The sequence below is a fragment of the Furipterus horrens genome, unplaced genomic scaffold, assembly GCF_987537825.1.
Source record: "Furipterus horrens unplaced genomic scaffold, mFurHor1.1.pri manual_scaffold_4, whole genome shotgun sequence".
Lineage (NCBI taxonomy): Eukaryota > Metazoa > Chordata > Mammalia > Chiroptera > Furipteridae > Furipterus > Furipterus horrens.
The window spans coordinates 137,586,676-137,613,041 of record NW_028327174.1 but is presented as its reverse complement, the minus strand read 5'-3'; the positions used below and the strand labels follow the sequence as shown (position 1 = coordinate 137,613,041).

Below are 26,366 nucleotides of genomic sequence, written 5' to 3'. Positions count from 1 at the left end.
ACATGCTGTTCATGATCAGTGCTGCTCACTTAACAGTCATCTACCACCTTACCTGGACAGGTGCTTTCCTGTGACTTCTGAGTTAGACCATCAGGTCAGGGATAGCAGAGACCAAGTTTCGGTGAGACCCCATAATCCTCACTGCAGGGATGGGAAGCATACAGGGTGGTGCTGAAAGGTGCATGGCAAGCCTGCCAGTTCATTTGTTGGGCACCTGCTTCATTTCAGGAGCTCCTTCTCTTTAATAAGAGCAGCACTCACTATGTATCAAGCTCTATCCTTAGCGACATAGTTACTACAATTATCCCCTCTTACTGATGAGGAACCTGAAGCACTGAGAGGCTGAAATTACATTTCATGCGGTAGGGTGCATTTTACTCTCTTGCAGTTTCTCTTAGAATCCCCACAGTAGTCCTGTAAGGAAAGGCTCCGAGAGGTTGTGCTTTCCCTGGGTCAGAGCCAGTAAATGAAACAGGGGGCCTATGTGCTTCAGAAGCCATTCTCTTTTCTCTACGCAATGTAGCTTTTTCAAGACCTGTTTACCATTTGCTCTAAAGCATTAAATTGTGAGGAAATCTGATACCAGTTCCAAAATGAGCAGTTTACATAAAACTCAGTATCTGTTGCCTATATCCAGCGCAGTTAATCTGTGTATTAGTTTCCCATTGCTGCTATAACAAAATACCACATATAAAGTAGTTTAAAACAACCCAAATTTATGATCTTATAGTTCTGGAGGTCACAAGTCTGGAATTAGTTTCACTTGGCTAAAATCAAGGTGTTCGTTAGCAGGCCTATATTCCTTGTGGAGACTCTAGGGGAGAATCTGATCTTGCCTCTTCCTGTTTCTGGAGACTCTTTGTTTCCATGGTTCATGGCCCCTTCAAAGTGCTTCACTTCAACCTCTGGTTCTGTCCTTACATCCTCTCTCTCTGACTCTGACCTTCCTGCCTCCCTCTTCTAAGGACCATGGTGATTATACCAAGCCCACCTAGATAATCTAGGTCATCTCCCCATCAAACTGCTTAATTTAATCACATCTGCAAAGTCTCTTTTACCATGTAAGGTAACATATTCAAAAGTGTCAAGGATTCATTCATAGATATCTTTGGGGCCACTACTCTGCCTCTACAATCTGCTACATTGTCTGCTGACTAAGCATCATTCTCTTCTAGTACAAAGTACCTGAGATGCATAATCTGTCTTCTACTATCACATTCCTCACCATTGTCTATGAGCTTCGTATGCATCAATCTTGCTGTATTCATTTTTACTCTAAAAAATTTTAAGAGAAATGAGAAAAAAGGAAAAGGTGATAGATGAGTTAAACTGAAAGAATTAGAGTCCACACTGAAGCATAACTTACATTTCTCTGTATTGCATATGTTTTATGTTCAGGGTTATGTGCATTCAAGTGTGCACACATCTGTGCAAAAACTGAAATACTCATCAGAGCCCCTATTTTCATCCTTGTTTTAACTGTGAGTTTGTAACCATTTCCCTATATACCTCATTTTTAAAAGTCAGGGTTACAATTCAAAATGCCTGTAGTTCAGCTGCATAAAAAGACGTATGAGAGAGGATTCTCTACTGGTAATATTAAGGAAAAAAGAGAATTTAATGACAATTATAAATGCTTAAGAATTTATACTTTCACTTTCTGGATTTCAACACACAGAGAGAAAACAATAACTTTGGTCCAAGACCCTTCACAGTCTGCCCCTCATCTACCTTCTCAGCCTCATTTCCCAACTCCCCTTCCCCATGAAACCTATGGTCCATCTTCTCAGAACCCCTCAGAGTTATTTAACATGACATGTCCTTCATACCCTGGGTCTCCGACCACGTAATCTGACTCTGCTAGCACTCCTTATCTCCCTGGCCAACCTCTTGTGTAGATCCTTCCCTAACTTTTCTATAAAGACTTAATTTATACTAATTTTTTTTCTCCCTAACTGGAGTGCAAATACCTGAGGCATAGTAAGCATTTATTAACCATCTTAAATCCCCAGCACCTAATACAGTGCCTGGCACTCAGCTAGTGCCCAATAAATGTTTAATGAAAGAATGAATGAGTAAATGAAAAAATGAATGAAATGAGTTAGAAGCTTTAAGCAAGAGCACATTATGTTAAAACCACAAAGTTGACCTTAGAAACAGAACATAAATGTCACTTTGTATTAGGCTCAATAATATGACTGGAGGTATCAAGGAAATGAATTTGGCTTTCAGTAAATTAAACTACCAAGATGAAACCAAGAGTGTCAATATGAGAAGAATTTATTAATGTTATGACTATGGGAAAACCTTTAAAAATACAAGTCCCTTGAGCCATTGTATTTTTGTATGGGATCATAACTCTTAAGTGTCCTCATTGTATATTTTTCACTTCTCTTATAAAACTAATGAATCCATGACTTTGTATAATGAAACATGTATGGAAGCTAGGATAAGCAATATAAATACTATTTTTGTTATTAATTCAATTTATGGCCTGTATTTAAAAATAATACCACTTATCAGAGATCTATCTTTTTATACCACAATATTATTTTAAATTATTTATAAAGGCAAACATTTTCATTTATTTTTATTGATTTTCTCTTACTGTTTATTTAAAAATTTTCCTTCTTTGCAATCTGCCTCTCACTTCAAAGCGTCACCTTCACCAGACCATCTCGACATGTTCACAAAGTCAGCACGGACTTAGGAACCTTTATTAAATTGAAATTTCATCTTCTACAATTAAAAAACATCTCAAAACACCTTTTTATCACTACAGGATGGGGCAACAGTAGGTTTGCACATTATTTGTATGGTAGATAATACAGTAATTAATAAATACTAATACAAGAATAAATTGTGTTTTGAGTACTCACAAGTGTAAACCTACTTTTGTCAACCCCTATATAAGCACACCAGGGAAATTTTGTGAGCAAAGATGAGCTAGGTTCTCAGGAAACCCTGACAAATATCCCTGATGATATTAACTCAGCTAGATGGTTGTCTGCCATACCTGGAGGGTCAGGGCACCCAAGGGAGCACTTGCTGCCCCCAGCTGAAACCCACTGCTGACCTGCTTAGAAGCAGCTTCTGGCTATTGATGAAACAGCTTGATAAAAGGTGGATGTTAGCCCATCAGATGGATGTTCATTTTACACCTTTTAAACATCTGGATTTGGGGCTCTTTTATTCATCCAATTATCAATTCAACAAACATTTGTGAAGTGAATGCTCTTTGGCAGAAGCTATACTAAGCACTGGGGAATAAAAAGATTAATACATTCCCTTTCTTCAAAAGATGCCTAATCCTACATGCCTGCAGGAAGACAGAGGAAGATAGCAGGACACAAACTACTAGTCCTTATAGGAGAGATGCAGTGCCCTTCCAGGTCCTGATGGGTGCAAGGTGACTCATTTGCATGAAGCAGAGGCGCTAGAGAAGGCATTCCTGAAGAAGTAACCTTTGAGTTAGGCCTTCAAGGATGTCTTAGGAGTTTCCAGATGGACAAAAAAAAATGAAAGGCATTGCTCATAGAGTTAAGGCCTGAGCAGAAAAGGCATCTGTATGCCCAGAGACAGGCAAATTGCCCATTGTAACTAAAGCTCCAGTCTATGCAGGTCAGCGGGGAATGATTCTGGGAAGTCAGTGCAGGGTCGAGTATGAAGTCCCTGAGCAGCATTCCCAGGAATCTACGCCTCATCTTCTGGGCACTGAGGATTTCCTAAGAGCTTCACGTGTATCATAGCCCCCTCATTAGCAGAAGATAGGTTCCAAGACCCTCACTAGCTGCCTGAAAATGGAGACAGTACTGAACTCTACAAAGGAGGACCCCCCAAAATCGAATTTATTTATAAAAAATTGTGAATTTATTCTTACATGTTTAAACTTCAGTCACCTTCAAAGTACTCTCCATCTGATGCAATACAGCTATTGAGACATATTTTTCCACTGTTAAAAATAGTTTATGAACTCATGGATTTTGATGACTTTTAATGCTTCTGCCATTTTTTGTTTCACCTCCTCTACATCAGCAAAAATGTTTCCCTTTGAGGACTTTTTTCATCCAGAGAAGCAAAAAATAGTTGCTTGGGGCAAGATCTAGTTAATAAGGAATGTGGAGCATGGGAGTCATGCCATTTTGGGTCAAAAACTGCTGAACACTCAGCACAGTGTGGAAAGGTGCATTTGTAAATCACCCATCATGAAATGAGCAAACACTTGGGAAGAGTCTTCAAAAAAAAATTCACTGAAGCCAAACACAGCCTCTCCCAACAACGCCAGCTGGTACACTGATACAAATGGGTTCCCAGAACACTAACCTAGTGGTAGAAGCCTGTACTACAAGGGGCTCGCCCTCCCAAAGATAATCCCAGTTTTGGGGGAGGGTCCCCTCTCATATATATACTATACGCACGTACCTACGATAAAGTTTAATTTATAAATTAGGCACCTTAAGAGATTAACAACAATAACTAATGTTAAAGCAGGACAATTATAACAATATACTCTAAGAAAAGTTATATGAATATGAGGTCTCTCTCTTTCTCTGCCTCCCTCAAAATATCTCATTGTACTGGTCCCACCTTTTGACTTAAAGGAAGCACTTTACAGCTTCTCGTTGGCATTAAGTAAAGTAAGGATTACTTGAACACAAGCACTGTGACACCACTGCAGTGAATATGATAACACAGATGCTGCTAAGCGACTAATGGGCAGGGAGCTTATACATCATGGAGATGCTGGACAAAGGGATGATTTACATCCTAAGCAGGAATGAGTGGGATGTGCAAGATTTTATTATGCTACTCAGAATGGCAGGCAATTTAAAACTTATGGATTGTTTATTTCTGGAATTTTCCATTTAATATTTTTGGACCATTTTGGTGGATAACTGAGTTTGTGGAAAGTGAAACCACAGATAAAAAGGAGCTAGAGTAGGTCAAACTTCAAATAAACTGGGTTTCTTTGTCTGTTTTTGTTTTTATTTTTTACTTTCTGGCAGCTGTTTTGTCATCATATCATCACAGACTTTTGTACAGGGTTGGCAGTTATCTGAAGGTCTGTCCCTTAAATCAGGTCCTATCTGCAAATCAGTAACCCAGATATGTTATTTTAAGTGAGTGGTCATACTCTACAGAACATTTTTATTACATCTCTACCCTTGAGATAAGACCAATTATTTTCGTCATCCCCTTCCTCAGTTTGAAAGAGAAAATTAACCTGAATCTTTCCTTATTGCCACATTCATTAAAAGGCTCTAACTGACAGCTTGAATTTGAGAGCTGTTTTTATTCAACTACTTGTTTATTTTTGGAGCGTTTATTCAAATTGAATAGAAGCCCATGTGCCTCAGAAGATATTTAGAAAAAGAAAATTTTAGCCATCAAGCACTAAAGAGATCTGTACTCCTACAGATCTGACATCACTAGTGAAGTGTCTAAAATTTCAGTCACAGGTAACAGAAACTTCAAGAGCATGTTCTTTATGCCTAACAAACTTAATAGGACCCATGGGACATGGGACTATGAGTTATAATCAAAGGATTAGAAGAAAAGTGGTTTGATGTCATTTTGAGGTTTAGGGGATAATGATTTTATGAACTAGTCATTACTTCTCTCCTAGAAAAATACACTGCATTTTCACTAGAGTGTACATATTTATGGATCATTCCAAAACATCACATACCTCCAGCATCTGTTATAAAATGTCATTCTATGATTTAGCTCATATCCTGACCACTTCTTTACTGGGAAACAAACAAATCATTAACTTTAAAGGGAAAAAATGAGAAAGGATGTGGATGAAAAAAACTAGAGATGAAGTCATCTAATCCTAAGGTCTCTTATTAAAGATGTAACAATATTATACTGGGGAAAAGTTTTGAATGCAGTTCTCACATGCTAATATGAGCTATAAGAGAAGCAAAATTGCTGACTTCATAGAGCTGGGAGATTATAACTTCCAAAAGAGATGAGAGCTACTTGAAAGAACTGTTTCAAAACTAAAATAAAATAAAATAAGGTTAACAGGATAGACTGCTTTGGATACTCTAGCTAGGGGCTTAGGGATGGCCTCTCCAAGCATGAGGGAATGGAATTGAACCTGAATGATTAGAAATTCTCAGCCACATGGAGGTGTAAGAGAAGAATGGTCCAAGGAGAGAGAAAGCAAGTGTGAAGGCCCAGTGGGAGAAACAAGCCTGGCATTGGAGCAACCACAACAGCAAGGAAGAAAAGGAGTTGTAGGAGACAAAAGTGGAGTGGTGTGTGAGGCTTCTTGTTCATTGCCTGAACCTAGAACCATACTTGGTTCATGATTAGTATTTAATAACTTTGTGTGGAGTGAGTGAATGAAGTTGGAAAGATTTGAGTTAGTCTTAAAATTCCATCAGAGCAGGGACCAGAATATGTAGGGCTTTGCAAGGCAGGGTTAGAGGAGTAAAATTTTATTCTGATCACTATGGGAAGCCACTGGAGGTTTTTAAGCAGGAGAATTATGAGATATGATTTATGCTTTGAAAACATCACTCTTGCTACCATGTGGAGAATAGACTGTAGCAAATAAGATGATATGCTCAATATATTTCATTGCTTCTCTAGATCCCCTCTGTTTTCTTCACCTGTGTCCAGGAGACTGACCTAGATAGACTCTCCCCTCGGGATTGTCAGAAGACAATCAGAAAGAGAGGACTCTCTTCAAATTGAGGATGCTATCTATATTGTGCAAGGACCTAACTGAAAAAAACAAAACAAACTGAAAGACCAGTTAGGAGGCTTAGTAGTGGGCTAGGCAAAAGAGGATGCTGTCCTAATTTATTATTTATTGTGGAGAAAAATCTTCCTTATTTTAGAGGCAAATCTGAAAGTATTTCTCATGGTTTGGATGTCAGGGTAAAGGTGGTGGGGAAAAAAGAAAACTCAAGAATGTCTCCTAAGTTTTTGTCTTGACTATGGCACCATTAAATGATTGGGGAAGACTGAGAAGAGAACAGATTTGAGGTGATATTGGAGGGAAAGAATCATAAGTTCCATTTTAGACATGTTTAGGTCAAGATGCCTATTTGCACTCAAGTGGACATGTTTAGTAAGGCTAGCAGAGCGATCAGAGCTTAAGATTTAAATTTTTCAACTTATCAGTACAAATTTTTTTTCAGATGATTATGATTTGAACAAAATTACATTAAGTTCATGAAAGAAATTTAATAATTCATGGAATTGAAAGAATTGTGTAGAACACAATCCCTAAGTTTGGCAAATCTTTAGGAATCAGTAATCCATGTGGTTTGTTGTCTAGTTATAAAAGAGTTCTGAACAATGAAGGTTATAATGAATCTGATGATAGAATGACTAGTTGGTTAGAAGTGAGAATTTGACAAAAATAAGAAAAGGCTGAACTTAAGAAATCATGCAAAAGACTATACAGCCAAATTTAAAACCTTAGTTATCCTTAGTAACAAGAAGGGTTGTTCTAAATAAATGGAATTCTTAGCTGCTAATTTAAATTTCCCCCAACCAACAACTTCAATTCAATTCCACAAATATTTACTGAGGGTTTACATTCACAGAAGGCACTGTTCAGAACAGTATGGGTGCAAATGGATTCAAGAAGTAAGATCCTTTAAGAGTTTATTAAACTACTGTTAAACAAGAACTTACATAAAACTTTGCTTCTCTGATGAATAAAAAGGCCAGGGAACCACCAAAATGAGCCAGAGAAGCCAAAGGCCTGGGTCACTCACAGCTTGAAGTATTAGATTCAAAGTCATAGATTTTTCTTCAATTAAGGCTGAATGACATGTTAGGCAAGTCTTTGGAAGAAACGGTTTGAATCTGTGATAAGTAACAATTGGCTGTAGACCTCTGCATGTAGTCTACCCACCTACCTGGCTTTGGCACAGCCTAGAAGCTACATTCAAATGTAGCCTTTCAGCTCAGAAATTAAAAGGTCTAGGGAGAACACATTTACAGGTCCACCACAATGCAGATAAGTCATTTTAGAATGTTGACCCCCAACCTGGATCATAGGCTGGCTCCTACTGGTCAGGGACAGTTGCAGAGTGGGGGCTGAAGACTGAATTTCAAAGCACTGCCCTTCCATGGGGGTGCAGAGGAGAGCAGGCTCTTAGCAGGCTTAGGACTTACAGGGCCTGGGGCTCGCAGCATGAAGCAGCAGTTGGAGTACCCTTCACGGCAAGCAGAAAGCAGTTCCTACAACCACAGAAAAGAGAAACAAGCTTGGGCACATTCTTCAGCTGTGTCCACCACCCCAGCCAAGAGAACATGCTGGGCACAGGACCTTAGCTGAGAAACTTCACCTGTCTAGCCTCAGCTTCTTCACCTGTAAAGTAGGGACAGATTACTTCATAGGGTGGTTTCAGTACATAACCTTCTTTTACTCAGTGAGTAAGTAGTTGAATCCAGCCATAAGAAAATACATTTTTCCCCCTATGGGACTCAATAAGGTTATTTTCATTTCAAAATTTTTAAATTTAAAATGCAGATGGGGTGGAGAGATTGAACAAAAAAAAAAGAGAGAGAGAGAGAGAATTCATGGAGGCGGACAACAGTGTGGCGATTGCGGGGGGGGAGAGGGAGTGGAAGGAAGTAGAGGAGGGTATGGGGTAGTAAGTGGCGATGGACGGAGATTTGACTTGGGTGAGGCACACATGATAGATACACTGCACGGACAATGTGTCGTAGAATTGTGCACCTGAAACCTGTATAACTTTGTTAACCAATGTCACCCCAATAAATTCAATAAAAAGGAAAAGTAAATATATAAAATGCAAATACAATTTGGTCACCATTGCCTTGCATGGTTTGAAATGCTCTAAGCTTAAAAGACCTAACAAGACTGAGTTCATAGCTTTTCTAAATTCATTATTCAGTAGCCCTGTGACCTCAAGCCAGTCACGACTGCAAACAAAGGGCATGTTTACTCCAGTGGGGTCCAAACAACCAATGGTTCTAACAGAGGCCTCTCTGAGTCCCAGGATGTCCCCCTATGATTATCTTATTCCCATTGAAAATGGTAGAGGGACATTCATTGAAAGATGGTTCTTAACCCTGGTTTCAGAGTTACCTGGGAGAATTAAATTATTTTCAAATTTAAAAAACAAATGTATGCAATCCATCTCCCAAGAGTTTCTGATTTAATGATGAAATCTCTGATTAAATGTAAGACCTCAGTACTTTATAAAAACCCGCAGGTGATTTAAAAATGCAACCAAGATTGGGACTATTGAGTAAGGGACCACAACAGCCTTCTCTGGCTGTACTCAGGGACATTGTATCACCATCCTCACCTCAGCTGGAGTCACAAGTGTCCCTTGTAGTTCTGAGTGCAATGCATCAGCATTCATCATTGCCTCATAAATTAGGGACATACTCCCAACTCATCTATTTGTCTAAATAATTCCTATTCTAAGAGGCCACTGCAGGAGCAGCACTTAGTCACCTGGCCATTTCTACCTTTAAGGGAGGTGGGCAAATCTGGTCTATTGACTAAAAGTCATGTGCCCAGCTAAAAACTGAAGCCCTCTTTGCTATTGTAACAGAGGGGGCAATTACTTGGAATAACAGCTCTGTGCTGCTGGGGGCCTCTCTCCCTCCTCCTGCAAGTGGATTATAACTATTAAGTTACAAGTAGACAGTGTGTCTGGGATCCTGCTGAAAACCACTGAAATAAGGCTGTTTTTCTTGTATCCCAAATTCAGTGGCTCTTGCCCCCACTGCCCTAAGAAATCACAAGTCCTGCAAAAATGCATTCTGGAGGAGCTCTTCAGAAAATCAGGTGTCTCCCCTGGCTGCTGTGGCTCAGTGGATTGAGCGTTGGCCTGCGAGCCAAGTGTCACTGGTTCAACTCCCAGGCAGGGCACGTAACTAGGTTGCACATCAGGTCCCCAGTTTGGGGTGCGAGTGAGGTGCAACCACACAGTGATGTTTCTCTCCCTCTCTCCTTTCCTCTCTCTCTAAAAATAAAAACAAAACAAAGAAAAAGAAAAAGAAAACCAGGTCTCATATTCAGTGGCCCTCCAATGTGGTAGAGTTGGGCATTTACACTTAGGAAGGGCTGCCTTATCTGCAAATTAATTCTTCCAGATTTACACTGATGGCAGGAGCTCTCTCTTGTTCATTCAGGAAGCAACACAAATTATTTTCACTGGATCATAAATATGTTTAGCACTCTATTATACTAACCTTTTAAACCAGTTGTCTTGGGTGGCTGCAAATCATCATGTAGAAGCAACTTTCTAAGATTTAAATGCTCTTGAAACTCCTGGACACTCTGAATACTTGAGATTAATACGAGTCGGGGGTGTAGCAGATCTTGCTACAGATTTTATTTCAAGGAGAGGAAGCAAAATTCTATGAGCCAGTTCCTGTTTTCTCTTTTTCTGTTTTTCTTTTTTTTTCTTTTTTTCACTGTTTACTCAGCCAAGGCAAAAGTAAAACTTGGCACTTAAATGCGCCAATTTCTTACGTTCAGTTGACTTTCCTTCCTTCCCCAGTGTTCCAGGACTTGTGGAGGAGGTATTCAGAAGCGTGAGGTTCTTTGCAAGCAGCGCATGGCCGATGGCAGCTTCCTGGAGCTTCCTGAGATCTTCTGTTCAGCCCCAAAACTGACCTCCCAGCAATCCTGCAAGAAAGATGACTGTCCCAGCGAGTGGCTTCTCTCTGAATGGACAGAGGTATGTATGGTCCTCAGAAGGAGATAATGAGAGAGGCATAAAGAGGAAAAGAAGGCACTCGAGAACAAAATGAAATAATCCTAACATTATGGAACAGTATTTTTGTAACCATTTATACTATACCATGTGACTAACTTAACTAGGCTGCAGAGACATAAGTTAAGCAGCCTGCCCTTATTCAGTAATCCGAAGCATGCAATTGTAAATGGGTTCCTCTTGGAATGAAACCAGGCTTCACTTGTGCTATTTGGGCCCAGGATTCTTCACAGAACACAGAAGAATCTCCACATGTGCCTTCCTGACCTCCCTAAGCCTCCTACACCCAGATGTTTCTAGTCTCTACTCAATAAGGTCCAAACCTCTCAAGTTCTTCTTTTCCAAGTTACTGGACAATAAGGAACATGACTTAGTAGGGAAAAAAGGCCAAGGAAATCTTGCCTCTTTACTGTCAGTTTCCTGGCTCCAAAACTTCAACAACTTCCCAGCAAGAGAACCTGATTTCCCCTCTTGTCTTGTATTTAAGGAGATGATTGCATCAGCATTCACCATTGCCTCAGAATTAGGGTTATATCTCCCAACTAATCTATTTGTCTCAATAATTCCTATTCTAACACTAGCATCAATTCATTTATTTACACCAAGCTTCAATTGATTAGTTTTCAGCCCCTACACTTTTTTGAATCGCCTACAACAGGCTTGTATGCCTTCCATAGAGAAGCCCCCCTACCCACCCAATTATTGCTTCACAAGTAAATTTAGCCAAGAACAGAATCACTAGGCCTGAAGTGGTGTGTCAAAACCAGATTCAAGACCCTCCCTTGCATATGGAAGCATTCGAAGTGCTTTTGCTGATTCCTTTGCCTTTGCTTGATATAGAACTCACAGGATGGAACTGTTGCTGGATGAAATACATCACAGGACTCATGCTTCCACAGAGTGGGAAGCTGCCTCTGAAAATTAAGACGCCAGCTCTGTCAGCATAGGTTCTTAGGATTCTTGTCCCATGTTTTATCTACCCATATAGAGTTCCATCAGATGGGGCCTGCTAAGGGCTTTGCAATTGAGAGTTAACTTACATTGTTATAGATTTTATATTTTAACAGTAAAATTGCCTTCTGGTAGTATCTTACCCCAAATGTTTCAGAACAGTAAAATGTCATGTTTCAGAAACAGGATAAAAGAAAAAAGTGTATAGAATTAGCATGTGTGTATTCAAGTGTGTGTGTGTGTGTGCAGGCATGTGTGCATGCTTGAACATGGCAGTGACAATTTTTCCATGGAATGTTGATTTGGGGTATGGTATTATATATGAAAAAAATCACAATAAATATAACAATGCAGGAGAGAGCCCTCATGTATTTGCCAAGTAAGTGGTTCTAGATGAAGACCTCCTCCCAAGGCATATTGCAAAAGGTATTGCTTTCCCACAGCCATTGGTGATAGTCTGCCATGAGTGTGATGCTGACTGTGTGATCATAATTGTCCTCCCATTTTCCTGGACTTTGTCATCTCTGAGCATATGCAAAACAATTGAGAAAAAGTTATTTTCAACTTACAGATTTGAAGGACGGATCCTTGTGGTTAGGCGCTCAGGAAAGGTGACTGCTGAATTGAGATCTCATGGGACCCATTAAGTAAAGCAGACCCTTAATACAGTGTCACGTGTGGTGAAGAGCTGAGACTGACAGACAAACTTAGATCCTAATGCTGACTCTGCCCTTATTCTACCTGGCCATACTATTTTACGTTCCCACCAGCAATGTAGGAAGGCTCTGATATAACCTTGGGCTAGTTACTTAACCTTTCTTGGCCTTAGCTTGCTTATCTAAATATTGGAGATAATAAAAGTGTCTACCTTTATGGTTATCAGAAGGCTTAAATTAAATGATGCCTATAAAGTGCTTTTTGCCTAGTTAAAGTTACCCATAATTATTGTTATGATCCTATTCGATCCCTGCTCATTGTCAGGAAGAGAGGTAATAAAAAGAAGGACTTACCTTGACTGGCTAGAACCAAGGTCATGGTAGAGACCTCCCCACCCTTTGCCAGTCTTCCTGGGAGAAGGAAGTTACATTGTGGAAATTAGGAATAGTTAATCCTTATCCAAGGAATGTTGTTTATTACATTCTGAGTTATCTGGGTTGATGAGTGGAAATTCCAAACATTGGGGAGGAGCTGAGAATGATGGGAAGTAATCACTGATTCACTGGGATGAAACTCACAGTGGTGCCATACAAAAGTGCTCCTGCAGGTGTTCACGGAGGCTCAGGTTAGCCCTGTCATCCCAAAAGCCCTTCTCTGGGCCCTGTGGCTGAGATAAGACATGCATTCCACACCCCCCACAAGACCCCTTGGAGAAGGGAAGACCTGGATGATCTATGAGTGTTTTTATCCGCTGCTATCTGGCTTAATCTCGCAGTTACTACACAGAATGCCTCAGAGACAGAGTTAAGCCAAAAGTTTAGACACTTCAAGTAAAATTACTCTCTGATTCTATTCTGAGAATGAGACCCTCAAAAGGCCTTACTTTTTTATTTAAAAGAAACCCTTCCATATCCTGAAAGAGTTGGCTAGTAAATATTTTTAAGTCATATATTTAGGGAAGTTGCTCCCCCCCAAAAAAAAACAGTAAAAGAAATTAAAGTTCTACTAGTAAATTTTGAAGCTAGAAAAAACCTTAGAAGATCCTATAGCCTAGTTGCTCTTTTAAAAATTAAAATTAAAGTCAAAGAACTCTTTTTTAAGTTTTTATGTTATTATGAAGCTAAAATTTTAAAGCATATCAAATCAGAGATGTTTTGGTTGAGTGAGGGTTGGGGGTTCCAGATTTCCAATGGCTGGGTCTCCAGCTCACCTGAGAAGCCCCTGAATCACTTCCTCCACATAGTTATGGAACAGTTTGAAAATTTCTGCTGTCACTTGGTTTCCTTCTCTTAGAGATGTGGAAATTGAGCCTAGAGAAAGATCCGGACTTGACCAAAATCGTAAATCGATCTCCTGACATGTGGTTTATTTTCCTATTTTTTACTTAGCAGCACTAAAATGACCACGCTTTCAAAGTTTCCAGGCTCTTTACCTCTCTCCCACCTGATCCCTGGATTTGGTGTTGTCATATACAATAAAATAAGGGATGAGTGGAATCTGGAATCTATGATCATCAGGGAACAAAACCAATGAGTTTGACTCTCATCCCTATTTTTGGCATTTTAAATGTCTTCTGGGGTAGTATATATCATAGAACTTTGCATGGAATCATTTCTTTCAATGGGCTAGCCTATCATACTTTAAAAGATAAGATAATTTTTTTTGTTGTTTTTACTGTCATTTTTCAAGTTAACATGGCACACTGCCATGACCCCAGTTCAGGCCTTCATCATCTCAGGCCTGGACTACTGTGGGAGCCTCCTTAACTGATAGCCCTACCTGCCATCCATCTCCTACTCCCATCCCTCCCAGACACTGTTGCCAGATTAACCTTCTCAAAACACCTCTTTCATCATTTCACTCCTCCTCTTAATGGCTCCTCATTGCTTTATGGACCAATGCCAGACCTCCTGTCTGAAAATTAAAAATCTCCAATGTCTGGCCCCAAACTACCTCTTGAACTCCTGACACTCTCGATGTGATTCTTTCTGCTCAAAGAGATGTAGCTGTGTCCCCAGACCTGCTTGGGTTTCTGCACTGAACTGTTCTACCTTTGTTCTGGATACTTCCCTGACTCCCATGCTTATTCCTGGTTCTCTACACCTGTCCAGACTCCACCCATCTTCAAGACCTAGGTGGGAAATCCCTAGTGTACCATAAGCATTCAATAGTTGTTAGTATCAATTTCATAATACTTCACTTGTCTTTTAGTTTTTTAGGTTTACTAAAATTTTTACTACTATTTAAATCTTTAAACAGCTTCACTGAGGTATAATTTGAATACTGTAAAATTTAATGTAGCATAATGTTTTCAAGGTTTATTCATGTTGTAGCACATAGAACTAAATTCCTTTTTATGATAGAATGATATTCCATTGTATAGATATACCACATTTTTGTTTATGTAATTACCAATTTATGAGCATTTGAGCTGCTTCCCCTTTTTGTCTGTTATGAATACACTGCTATGAATATTCACATACAAGTCTTTGTGTGGATGTATGTTTTCATTTCTCTTGGGTAGATATCTAGTAGTGAAATTGCTGGTCTCAGGGTAAATTTATATTTAACTTTTTAAGAAACAATTAAACTGTTTTCCAAGAGAGCTAAACTGTTTACATTCCTATCAGCAATGTATGAAGGCCCTAATTTTTCCACATCCTCACCCATACTTATTATCTGTCTACTTTATTATCACCGTTCTGGTGAACATGGAGTGGTATCTCATTGTGGTTTTAATTTCTATTTCTTTAATATACGCTTTCATTTAAATAATGAATTTGGAATTTTTTCCTGCATTTGACAACAGCTCCTTGACCTTAAGAACCATTTTGCACATCTCTTTTCTGTAGTTATCTAGCACCCCACCTCAGATGAAATAGATAAATGACAATTATCTGATGCTTGACATTAAAGTATCAGATAATTGTCTGATACTTTTATGTGACATTTCTGTGTGTGACATTTAAAGTGTTATCTCATTTAATTCCCAACCTTGCAAAATAAGCACAGAAGGGGTTCAGAGTTTAAGTAACTTGCCAAATAGTGAAATACTGAACTAGATGTGAATACAGGACTCTCTAACTCTGTAACTCTAAAGCCTAGGCCATATAAGTAAAAACAGGTAACTATCTACAGGAAACCTTATAGTAGAAAATCTTTAGAAGGTGGCTACAACAGACATGTCTTTCCGCATTGTTAAGTAATGAATATTTCTCTAAGTGGTTATTTCTTCTTTAAACAACTTTTCTCATATTTTGGTGAGCTTGAGAACACACAAAAGCACATTAGCTTATAGTGCCCTGCATTTACATGCATTTCGCCTTTCTTTCCCCATCAGTGTTCCACAACCTGCGGTGAGGGCACCCAGACTCGAAGTGCCATTTGCAGGAAGGTGCTGAAAACTGGGGTCTCAACTATTGTCAATTCCTCCCTGTGCCCTCCCCTGCCCTTCTCTTCATCAATCAGGCCATGTATGCTGGCAACCTGTGCAAGTGAGTACCTCAGAGCTTTGGGGATGGGGAGATGAAACTCCATGGAAGCAGGTATGGCTGCTCAGTAACCTTCCCTAAACCCAGGCTCGTAGGAGATTGTTGGGCCCTGGAGGGCAGCAGGCTGGTGAGCTCAGCTGCAGATGGGAAAGGAATCTTAATTATGTGTGACCAGGTGAAATTCCCGTCTCTCCTGGAGAAAGAGTTTGCAAGAGGTAGAGCAAAATTCACTTGCTGGCGTAAGGAGATCTGGAAGCTGGAGGCAGCATATTACTAATGAAGTCTAATGTTATCCACTCTGGGGTTTTAAACTACTCTGAACAGATTTGTTGTGTCTAATTTTAATTCCTAGAATTGTAACACTTCTAGGCTCTCCTCCCCTGGGTAATGAGGGCCCTGGTGCCTAGGGGTGCAAAGGATAAACATTAAAAGGGGGACATTCTCCTTCCCTTTGCCCACTGCCTCATTTTTATGATGCTAATTTTTTAAAGTCCTTTTAATGAGAGGAACTGCCTTTCCCAGGGTCTCCCTCCATCTAGAACCCTGCATCTCAGCTTGTAGGGCCAGAAAGAGCCAATAGGGTGAAAGCCGGTTGTTCCCCAGTTTTGGGTTGTGGCGTCAGCTTGATGGGCCATAGCTGGTAGCCAGTTCCCCCAGAAAAACACAGGATTGTCAATGAAGGCTCCGGCCAAAATCAGCTCTGAAGCACTTTGTTCCCCTACTCTCTCTTCTGCCCCTTTCTCTCGTTTTCTCTTCTCTTCCCCCTCCTTGTTTCCCTCTTTCTTGTTGCTGTATCTCACTCTCATTTTTCTCTTCTCTCCATGTGTCCATCCATCTTCCCTTTCACTCCAGGGCCGGGGAGGCCATCCACAAAGCACAGCCCACACATTGAGGCAGCAAGGAAGATATACATCCAGACCCGCAAGCAGAGGAAGCTGCACTTCGTCGTGGGCGGGTTCGCATACCTGCTCCCCAAGACCACAGTGGTGCTCCGGTGCCCCACACGGCGCTTCCGCAAGCCCCTCATCACCTGGGAGAAAGACGGCCAGCACCTTATCAGCTCTGCCCATGTCACTGTGGCCCCTTTTGGCTACTTAAAGATCCACCGCCTCAAGCCCTCTGATGCTGGCATCTACACCTGCTCTGCAGGACCAGCCCGGGAGCAGTTTGTGATTAAGCTCATTGGAGGCAACCAGAAGCTGGTGGCCCGGCCCACGAGCCTGAGGAGCGAGGAAGAGGCCCTCCGGGTGAGGAAGGCCAACCCCAAGGAGGCCCTGCAGACCCACAAACACCAGAACGGAATCTTCTCTAATGGCAGCAAGGCTGAGAAGCGGGGCCTCGCCACTGACCCGGGGAGTACCTATGATGACCTGGTCTCTCGGCTGCTAGAGCAGGGGGGCTGGCCCGGAGAGCTCCTGGCTGCGTGGGAGGTCCAGGACTCTACGGAAAGGAACACATCCTCGGAGGAGGACCAGAATACTGAGCAGGCCCTCCTGCACCTGCCCTTCACCATCGTGACCGAGCAGCAGCGCCTGGACGACATCCTCCGGAACCTCTCCCAGCAGCCCGATGAGCTTCGGGATGTCTACAGCAAGCACCTGGTGGCCCAGCTGGCCCAGGAGATCTTCCGCAGCCAGGTCGAGCACCAGGACACACTCCTCAAGCCATCTGAGCAGAGGATTCCCCCCGTGGCCATCCCACCTCGAAAACCCGTGTCCAGCTTCACCAGCATGCTCCGGTCCTCCTCAGGGGAGGCAGGGAGTGGCTCCCGCCGGCCACACCGCAAGCCCACCATCTTGCGGAAAATCTCAGCTGCCCAGCAGCTGTCTGCCTCCGAAGTGGTCACCCATCTGGGGCAGACTGTGGCCCTGGCCAGCGGGACACTGAGTGTGCTTCTGCACTGTGAAGCCATAGGCAACCCCCGACCTACCATCAGCTGGGCCAGGAACGGAGAAGAGGTTCAGTTCAGTGACAGGTAAGCCTTGCAGTTACTTAGCCTAGGAAGGGAGGGGGGCAAAGGACTGCATCTTTCCAAGGCACCTTCTTCACTCTTCTTTCAAGGTGTTTCTGAGGGTAGGACTTAGAACCCTGGGCTTAGGGATCACATCCTGGGTTTCTAGCCCTCTGTCAGCACTGATAGACTGTTGGAACAAAGACAAGGTATTTCATTCCTCTAAACTGTACAGTCTCATCTTGATAAGGTAATAGCAACAATGCTTACCCACCCCAATCCCCATAGGATCCCAAAGATTAATGAGATACTCATTGGATAGCTTTGAACTTTTGGCAGAAAGCAATATGTAGTTACAGGACAAGGAATTATTACATTACCACCTTGTGAGATGAACTATTGAATTGGCCAAAAAGTCCGTTATGTTTTTTCCATTAAATAAAAGACACTTTTCATTTTCCCCAATAACTTTATTGATCTGGATATTTTGAGTATGTCGGCTATCTCCAGCTATTGGCTTCTAGTGGGTAGATCCCAGGGGTGCTGCTGAACATCTTCCAATGCATAAGACAGCCTCACAGCAAAGAATTATTTGGCCAGAATGTCAGTAGAACCAATCAACTTCACAAACCACTTTTGACATGTTCGATCAGTCACAGCACCTTCTCCATACACTGCACAAATCTTTTTCCATTTCAGTTGTGTTTTTACCTTTCTTGAAATAATAAAGCACAGTACACTGAAAATGTTGCATATCTTCTTCCATCTTCAATACTAGAACGGCTGCACAAAAATTCACCAATTTCGTTGTGTTTTTTTTTTTTATGCACACTGATATGACAGCTGGCAAAATACAATCTGACAAAATTGTTTCGATTGAAGTTAAAGATAACTAAGCACTATTGGAGCCATCATATGGAAAAAATGTAATGGACTTTTTGGCCAACCCAATATTGTACATCCAGACGTTGTCTCCATGCATGTAGTCCCCAGGGCTGGGGAGCATGCCGCCCACATTTGCTGCTTCTCGTGGGTGAGCCTGTCCTCTGTCTGGGCTGGACAGGGCTGTTTGTTCCAGAAACCTTTTAGTTCCTGTTGGACCTATGATTAATTATCTTTATATCTCTTGGTGTCGCTGTTTTGATTTGTCATTACTGGGATGACAGCATGTATTACTTACTGGTTTCCTTGAGCCCTAGCCATTGGTGATATAAAATCAAGAGCAGTGTTAGAAGTAATAATAATAATGTTTTTGAACACTACCTATGTGCCACGCACTGTGCTATGCTTTCTATGTACATTCTCTTTTAATCTTTATAGGGGCCCTAACAACAGTGATTACAGCTGGCATTAATTGATTAGTGACTACCTACCATGCAAGGGTAAACTCTTTATGTGCTCTATATCACTGAATTTTAACAGTGGTCCTGAGAATTGGGTACAACTTTTATCCATACTTGACAGAAGAGGACACAAAGTCAAATAACCTGCCAAAGGTCATATTTATTAGGTGATAGGGCCAAGATATGTGACAAAAGTAAAATAGATAGTTACTTGAAAAATCATAGACTATGGATGGGGAAAGAACCTTTAAGGTCCTCCAGTCCAGTGTCCTCATTTTAACTTCTTATTATCTCTGAATCCATATAGAATGCTCTTTTCATTAAATAGACTTCTAAACACTATTGTTTGCCTACCTCTATTCTCTGGTTTGCTAGCTTTGGGTAAAGAAGGAAAGAAGCCAGGATATATGGTGCCAGGCAATGTGCCAGGTTTATTTCTATGTACGTAACTGCATTTGTGATTCTAACAGTACACAAGATCAACATGCACTATCCTCTGGTTTTGCATAGAAAATCAAGGTTCGGCGACTCACCCAAGATCACATTAGTAAGAGCCAGATTGAGAATTTGATATCAAGTTTATATGATTCCAAAGAGTAGTTCTGTCTGTCTTATGTGATTTGGTGAACAAAAGTGACATCCGTGATTGTGGAGAAGTATAGAATTGATGCTGCTTGTCCAATAATGATGAAGGTTGCCCTACTGGTTGTCCACATTTTCTGTGCCTTTAATCTGTCAATATTGCCTCTCAGCCTTAGTTAGTACTTACAGACCAAATAGCTTTAATAACAATGCTAAGTGTTTTCCTGTGTACTCTTACTATATACCAGCCCACTGTGCTCAGTTTTTCAAACACATTCTCTTGTTTAATCTTCAAAACAAAAGCTCTATGGAGTAAGTACTACTACTGTTACCACAGCATTGCTAAGAAAGCTGAGGCGCAGATGGTAGATCCACACAGAGGCACAGGAGACAAGGCCTGAATGCAGGCCGCGTGGCTCAAGAGCTTGTGCTCCATTGCTTGCAGCTGGGTCCTCCCCAGTTTGTTCTTGCCTTGATCAGCTTAACTGCTATGATCCCTACAATTCTTTCCAGAAATCTTTATAACAAATTTGTGGGTCAATCTAAAGTTGGCAGTAAATTCCCTTGAGGCCACTGGGACACTGAGAGGCAGCTCCAGTGTCAGGTCCCCAGGATGATAGTGCTGGCTGAGGGGCTCCCGGTGTTCAGGGTGTACTGGAGCTCACCTCTATCAGTGCACCTGTTGTGCCCAGATCATGTTATGTTCTTCACCAGCAAGCCAGTTTCTCAAGCGTAGGAAGCATTTCATTCATAGCCCCTGGGTTTATTGCCCAGGATTGCTATCATTAGGATTGAAGGGAGTAGCGATTGGCTGATGTGAGGGAAAAGGTGGGAATTAACATTTCTTGACTAACTATTGATACATATACTGTGCCCCATAGGTTAGCAACTTTCATAGCCATCATCTTAGTTAATGGCTGTGTGACATATAAGCTATCATCCCTACTTCAGAAATGAGGAAACCAAGGCTTCCTGGAGTTAAGAAACTTGACAGTGTTAGATAGCTAAGTTAAAGGCAGACTCAAGAGGCAAGATTCAAAGCCAGTTCTGCCCAACTCAAGCCTGTGCCACTGAGTCAATGAGTACGTGTATGCTTTTATGAATCTGCACTTCACCAGAGATCCCAGGTTTCCTCAAGGCCCTTGCTGATTTCTTTCTCTCTCTTTTTTTTTTTTTATTTCAGCTTTTACCTTTTTTTTAAGTATATTTTATTGATTATATTGTTACGATAGTTCCAATTTTTTCCCCTTTGCTCCCCTCCACCCAGTGACCTCCCTCCCCCAGCAATCTCCCCCCGCCAAGTCCTTGCCCATGGGTCATACATACAAGCTCTCCCACCTCACCCTTTCATATATTCTTCTTTTTCTTTTTTTAAATAAATAAATAAATAAATAATTATTTTAACAATACAAAATAACAATCCCTCCCTCTCAGACTTAAGACCCTTTATAATCTTATAAAGGACAATGGGCGAAGGTCTCAAGCTCCTCTAGCTGCTTCAAGCTGGACATGGTCATCGTCCTACCTACCCTCAGGTCCAGAAATTCCTAATAAGAATGGGGGTGTGGAGGGGAGGGTGGCCTTCCCACTTGGGGAAGGATCGTGCAGACTTCAGGTCAGCTGGCTGTCCCCAGACAACAGCGTGCTTGGTTTAACAGGCTGGCATCCTTGTTGTATTCTGGGGGCAACAGATTTGACAACAGGGTTAAAGTACATCATTCAATCCATAACCACTAGATGACAAAAGACAGGTATTAATTTTTCAATGTCCCACATTAGGGAAAAAGGGGGCTTCTTTCCCTTGCTGATTTCTATCAGCTATTTCCAGGGTCCTTTCCATTGAATAGCACTTACCTCTTCCTAAAAAGCTGTAGAATAAGACCATTAGGAAGAAGGAGGGGGTCCTAAGGACTCCCCTGCTCTGTGCCTAGATCTAGAACTCCAGGGAGCATATAGACGCCAGAGCTTACTCAGAGGTCCTGACAATTTCCTTGAGTGCTGCAGAATGTTTAATGATTTTTTTTAACTTAATGAGTTTTTAATGAAATCCAAGGCCGTGGCCCATCTAAGGCACCTGGTGATTACAGAAAAGATGTGGAAGGAGCTAGGTAAGGACTGAGGGCTTCAGGCTGATCTTGCCAAGGCCCTTCTCTTTTCATGACCTTAAGTCCCTGTGTTTCAAAACTAAGGGGGTGTCCCAGACCATCTCTGAAGTCCTTTCTACTATCTCCTTCACTCATTTGCAGAAGATCACAAGAGGTGAAAACCCATATGCTGACAGGGAACAGAGAGAGTCTGGAGTGCAGGAACTTCAACATTTGTTGCACAAGTTGTTTCTGAGTGTTCCACAAAACGGGTTCATTGATCATGTGAGTTTGGGACATGCTCACTTAAAGCTGAACAGAATTATTTACTGCTGGATTTTACTTCTATTTTTTAATATAGTGCTTGTTTTTTATTATAAAAGTAATAAAGGGACTATAAAACAATTCAAATAATACCTAAGTCTATAAAGTAAAAATGCAAGTCTCCCTCGGCCCCCAAATCCTATTCCCCAGAGGCTGTCACTCTTAATAATTTGGTATACATCCTTTTGGAATTTTTATATATTTTATTGTATTATATATTATTAAAACACATATAAAATTTGGATTTTTTCAAATCGGCTATGACTAATATTTAGAAATTTGATCTGATTTTTATGCCACAACATGTCTAAGAAACATTTCAGAAGAGTGTGTAGAAATTTATATCCTCTTTTTTAAACAGCTGATTACTATTATTAAATCCATTTAACGATCCCCCAATTGAAAATTATTTTGGTTTTTACATTTTTTTTAATCCTTCAAGCATTCTGACATGTTGTGATTTTCCAGGTAGACAATATAGTATGAGTGTTTTCCAAGAACTCCTTTGATCAAAGAATAATTTTTTAGCCTAGTAATCTCAGGATTACCAATAATTCTTAAAATATGACTTAGAAACACTTTTGTCTTTTAATTTTTATTTTAATGGGCATTGAGAGTCTAACCCTAATGGCTTTCAGATTTAAAAAAAAAAGATTCAGCAGTATCTTGCTAGAAAAAGGCACATGGCAGCCAGGTCCTAAAAGTGCTGAAGGTGTCAGGCCTAGAACAACAGAGGACATATTCTGCCTCTTCAGTCATTAGGACGCTGGTGGGAGTGGGAGTGAGGAGTAGCATTAGGAAGGAAAGCACACGAGGAGCTGGACAGCTATAATAGTTTTACAGTTTTTCCCACTGTCAAGAATTTTTCCAGATCTGGCCTTGACAGAGTTTTTTAATGCAGGTTAATGGCACAAAGCAGGAAAAAATAAGATGCTCATTTCTGATCTTTGACATCATGATTTTCCCATTTTACCTAAATGACCAATAAGAAATATGGCTGGAGTTTAGTTTTTATACAGTTTCCCAAGTACATTTTTTTCTTTTTAATTGCTGTTTTATTATAGGTGTCCTAATTTTCCCCCGTTGTTCTCCCCTGCCCTCTCCCCTGCTCCCATAGTCAATCCCCACTCTGTTGCCCATGTCCATGGCTCATTCTTGAGTAAAGAAAGGGAATGTATCTGCAGAGAGCATGCAGGAGGCCCAGAGCTGCCACTAGGACTGTTTTGCTATGGGCTGTTTATGACCTCTTTTGTCTTGGGTTTCATTGCTTGTCATCATTACTGTGTTCAGTAGCAGTTCAAAATGTTCATTTGATTTCAAGCAAGGAAGTGCTGAAATGCCAAGTTTATAGTTCTGTTAGTCTGTTTTTGCTTAGTACCCAAATCTATCTATCTGGAAGAGTCTACAAGATACAGCTGGCTATTGATCTGAAGGACTTTGCAGTGTATTCAAGAATACTCTATAAACAGCCTGAACCAGCAAGATAAGTCAAGGTAGGATTTATGATTTATTCTAGTGTCACAGGTACATTTTAGAGGATATTAGACAGGAAACTAAAATGATCTAATTGCCACTTTTATAGACTCATACTGGCTATTTTGTGGCAAGTGTAGAGGAGCATGAGTAGAAGTGGAGTATGGAGGGTGGCTAGTAAGGGGTCCTCTGCAATCATCCCTTTAACTCCAAAAATATCTGCTGGGCATTAGATATAGTGATAGGCACCAAACAGTGAGATGATAAATAAGGCAAGGTCACTGCCCTTCAGAAACTAAGAACATACAAGTGCTGGTATAGGATAACATCGCTTAAGCCCTAAGCATGTATTAAACTCCAATGGGCAGAATACTTCTCTTTAAACTTTTATAAGTGGATAGGCGAGGGGTTCTCACATTCAACATCACCAGAAACTTGTTAGGAATGCTGATTCCTGCATCCTACCCTACCCTAGAAATTCTTTCTGTAGCAGGGCCCCATAATTTGCATTTTAACAAGCATGATAGGTGATTATGAGACCTCAGTTTCAAGGACCAACTTTAAGAAGTCCTGGGAAAAAAAAGGGAAGGTGAACCTCAGAATAGAATTATGCACTTGCTATCAGTTATTTTAAAATATTTGTAGGTGCCCATTGGAAGAGAAGTATTCTAGTCTCACTTCATGGGCCTGGTACATTAATGGTGACTGAGTAGTTTAAAACATTACTCTTATAGCCCTAAAGCAGCCAAATGATACCCTAGAAGTATCTCACATATAGAAGACTATCTTAGGTATCCTCCACCACTGTTGTTAATATGAATTTTTAATTTCACGTATAGAAGGCTATTTTAGGTACCCTCCGCCAAGGTTGTTAATTATGGATTTTTAATTTCACATATAGAAAGCTAATTTAAGTACTCTTTGCCAAGGCTGTTAATTATGAATTTTTTGAAGTCCTACTTAATATTTCAGTTTATAATAAAATTAACTTCTGTTTGCCACCGTGTAGTCTAAGGCTGCATGCAACATACACTTCTCTTGGAAAAAGGCTCCTCGCCCCCTCCTGAAAAATGTTATATCTTGTTTGTTAAAAAGAAGGAAGTCATCTCTCAAAATGTTCTTTATCCAATTTGGCCTGTTGGCAGAATTCTATAGAGGCTAAGCACTTCTTCCTAAAAACAAGCTTTTGCCACTTTAGAAATTAGTACACTTGGTTTGCTTCTTTCTTCTCTGATTATTTTCTCTCAGTCACCTTTGTGAATTTCTCTTCCTCTACCCAACTCTTATCTACCTGCTTAGGAGTCTCCCTCTATACACAATAATGATTCCCGTGGCCCCAACTTTCGCCCGTGTACCAATGATTCTCATATATCTAGCAACACACCAAGTCTCTCTTCTGACTCAGATATAATATTATCTATTGTAAATCCCAACCCACATGCTCCACAAATAGGTCAACTCAATATACGTCTAAAACTAAACTTTACTATCTCAGTGAAGTAAACCCCATCCATCCAGTTTGCCTGAGCCAAAATAGTTCTAGACTGTTCTAGCTTCTCTGTGGCTCTTCCATCCCTTCACTTTTCTCTGTTCTCACTGCTTCTACTTGGGTTTACCTGTGTCAGCTCGAGATGATTGCAACAGCCTACTAGTTCTGTATTTGACTTCTCTGGACCAGGACTTGGCAAATTATAGCCAGTGGCTTTTTGCATTTTTTAAAGGGTTATTAAAAATGGTTTTAAAAGTTATTAAAAGAGCTATTGAAATTGAGCCCAGGGCTGTTAGGTTAACTTATTAAGTGTTATAGCTGGGATTTGAACCCAGGTTACTTAAGGGTTATTAAAAGAATGGGTTTTACATTTTTAAAAACAAACAAAAATTAGAATATACAGCAGAGACCATGACCATATTTTAGGCCCTCAAAGCCTAAAATATTTGCTATCCTGTTATAGAAAAATTTACTGGTTCCTGCTCTAGATCATTTGACATGCTACTGCAAGAGTGTCTTTCTAGAAAAACTGTTCATGGGGCACTCATTCTTAAAATTCTTTTAATGGCTTGCCATCACTTGAGGATAAGTTCCAGCTGCCTTGGAATGATACAGAACACCTAACATTTGCCTGTCTCTCTCACTTCATCTCTTGCCATACCCCCACCTCACCCCACTGAGCTCTGCCCTTCAGTAGTACCCAATTACTTGCTGTTTACAAATTCGCCTGGAGCCTTCTGACCCACTTGGTCTGCTTAATTCTAACCTTCCTTACAGGAAGCTGGGTCAGATGACCCCTCCCACCACCTACACAGTATCCTGTGCATTGTACTCTATCTTAGCCCTAGCCCTGTCTATTACAATTAGCTAGATGTTTTTCCACATTACCATCTGCATTATGTTAATCTTCCTCAAGGACAGTTTAATAAAATCTTATTCTATTTACAATTCCAATAACATAATACATAGACACTCAACATATATAAACTGGTGGATCAATGAACAGATAGGTGAATGATGGATGCCTGCAATTAGGAGGGAGGTTTCCTAATTGCTGGAGACTGTAGTTTGCATGGTTTTGCATAATGTGGATTTCTAGTATTTAATGTGCAATAATGGCAGAGTTCCAAAGTGGTCTCTTCTCCCAACTAAACATCTCTGCCTGGCCCAAATGTTCTCCACTAGAGAAGTTTCAGGAAACTCTGAGGAGCTGTGGCTCACAGCTATACGATTTGAGAAGCACTGTTTTGGGATGAATAAGTGCAGAGAGTAAATACCTGATGGCATCCTT

General features: G+C 40.7%; 1 protein-coding gene across 1 annotated transcript in view; it reads left to right on the top strand.

Moving 5' to 3' along the window:
- ADAMTSL1 (ADAMTS like 1) overlaps positions 1-26,366 on the top strand; it is a 400,901-nt gene that overhangs the window by 264,648 nt on the left and 109,887 nt on the right. Inside the window, exons 17-19 of the mRNA XM_090274075.1 lie at positions 10,515-10,694; positions 15,679-15,832; positions 16,682-17,804. Coding sequence (XP_090130201.1) covers positions 10,515-10,694; positions 15,679-15,832; positions 16,682-17,804 — 1,457 coding nt within the window. The remainder of the gene's footprint in view (positions 1-10,514; positions 10,695-15,678; positions 15,833-16,681; positions 17,805-26,366) is intronic.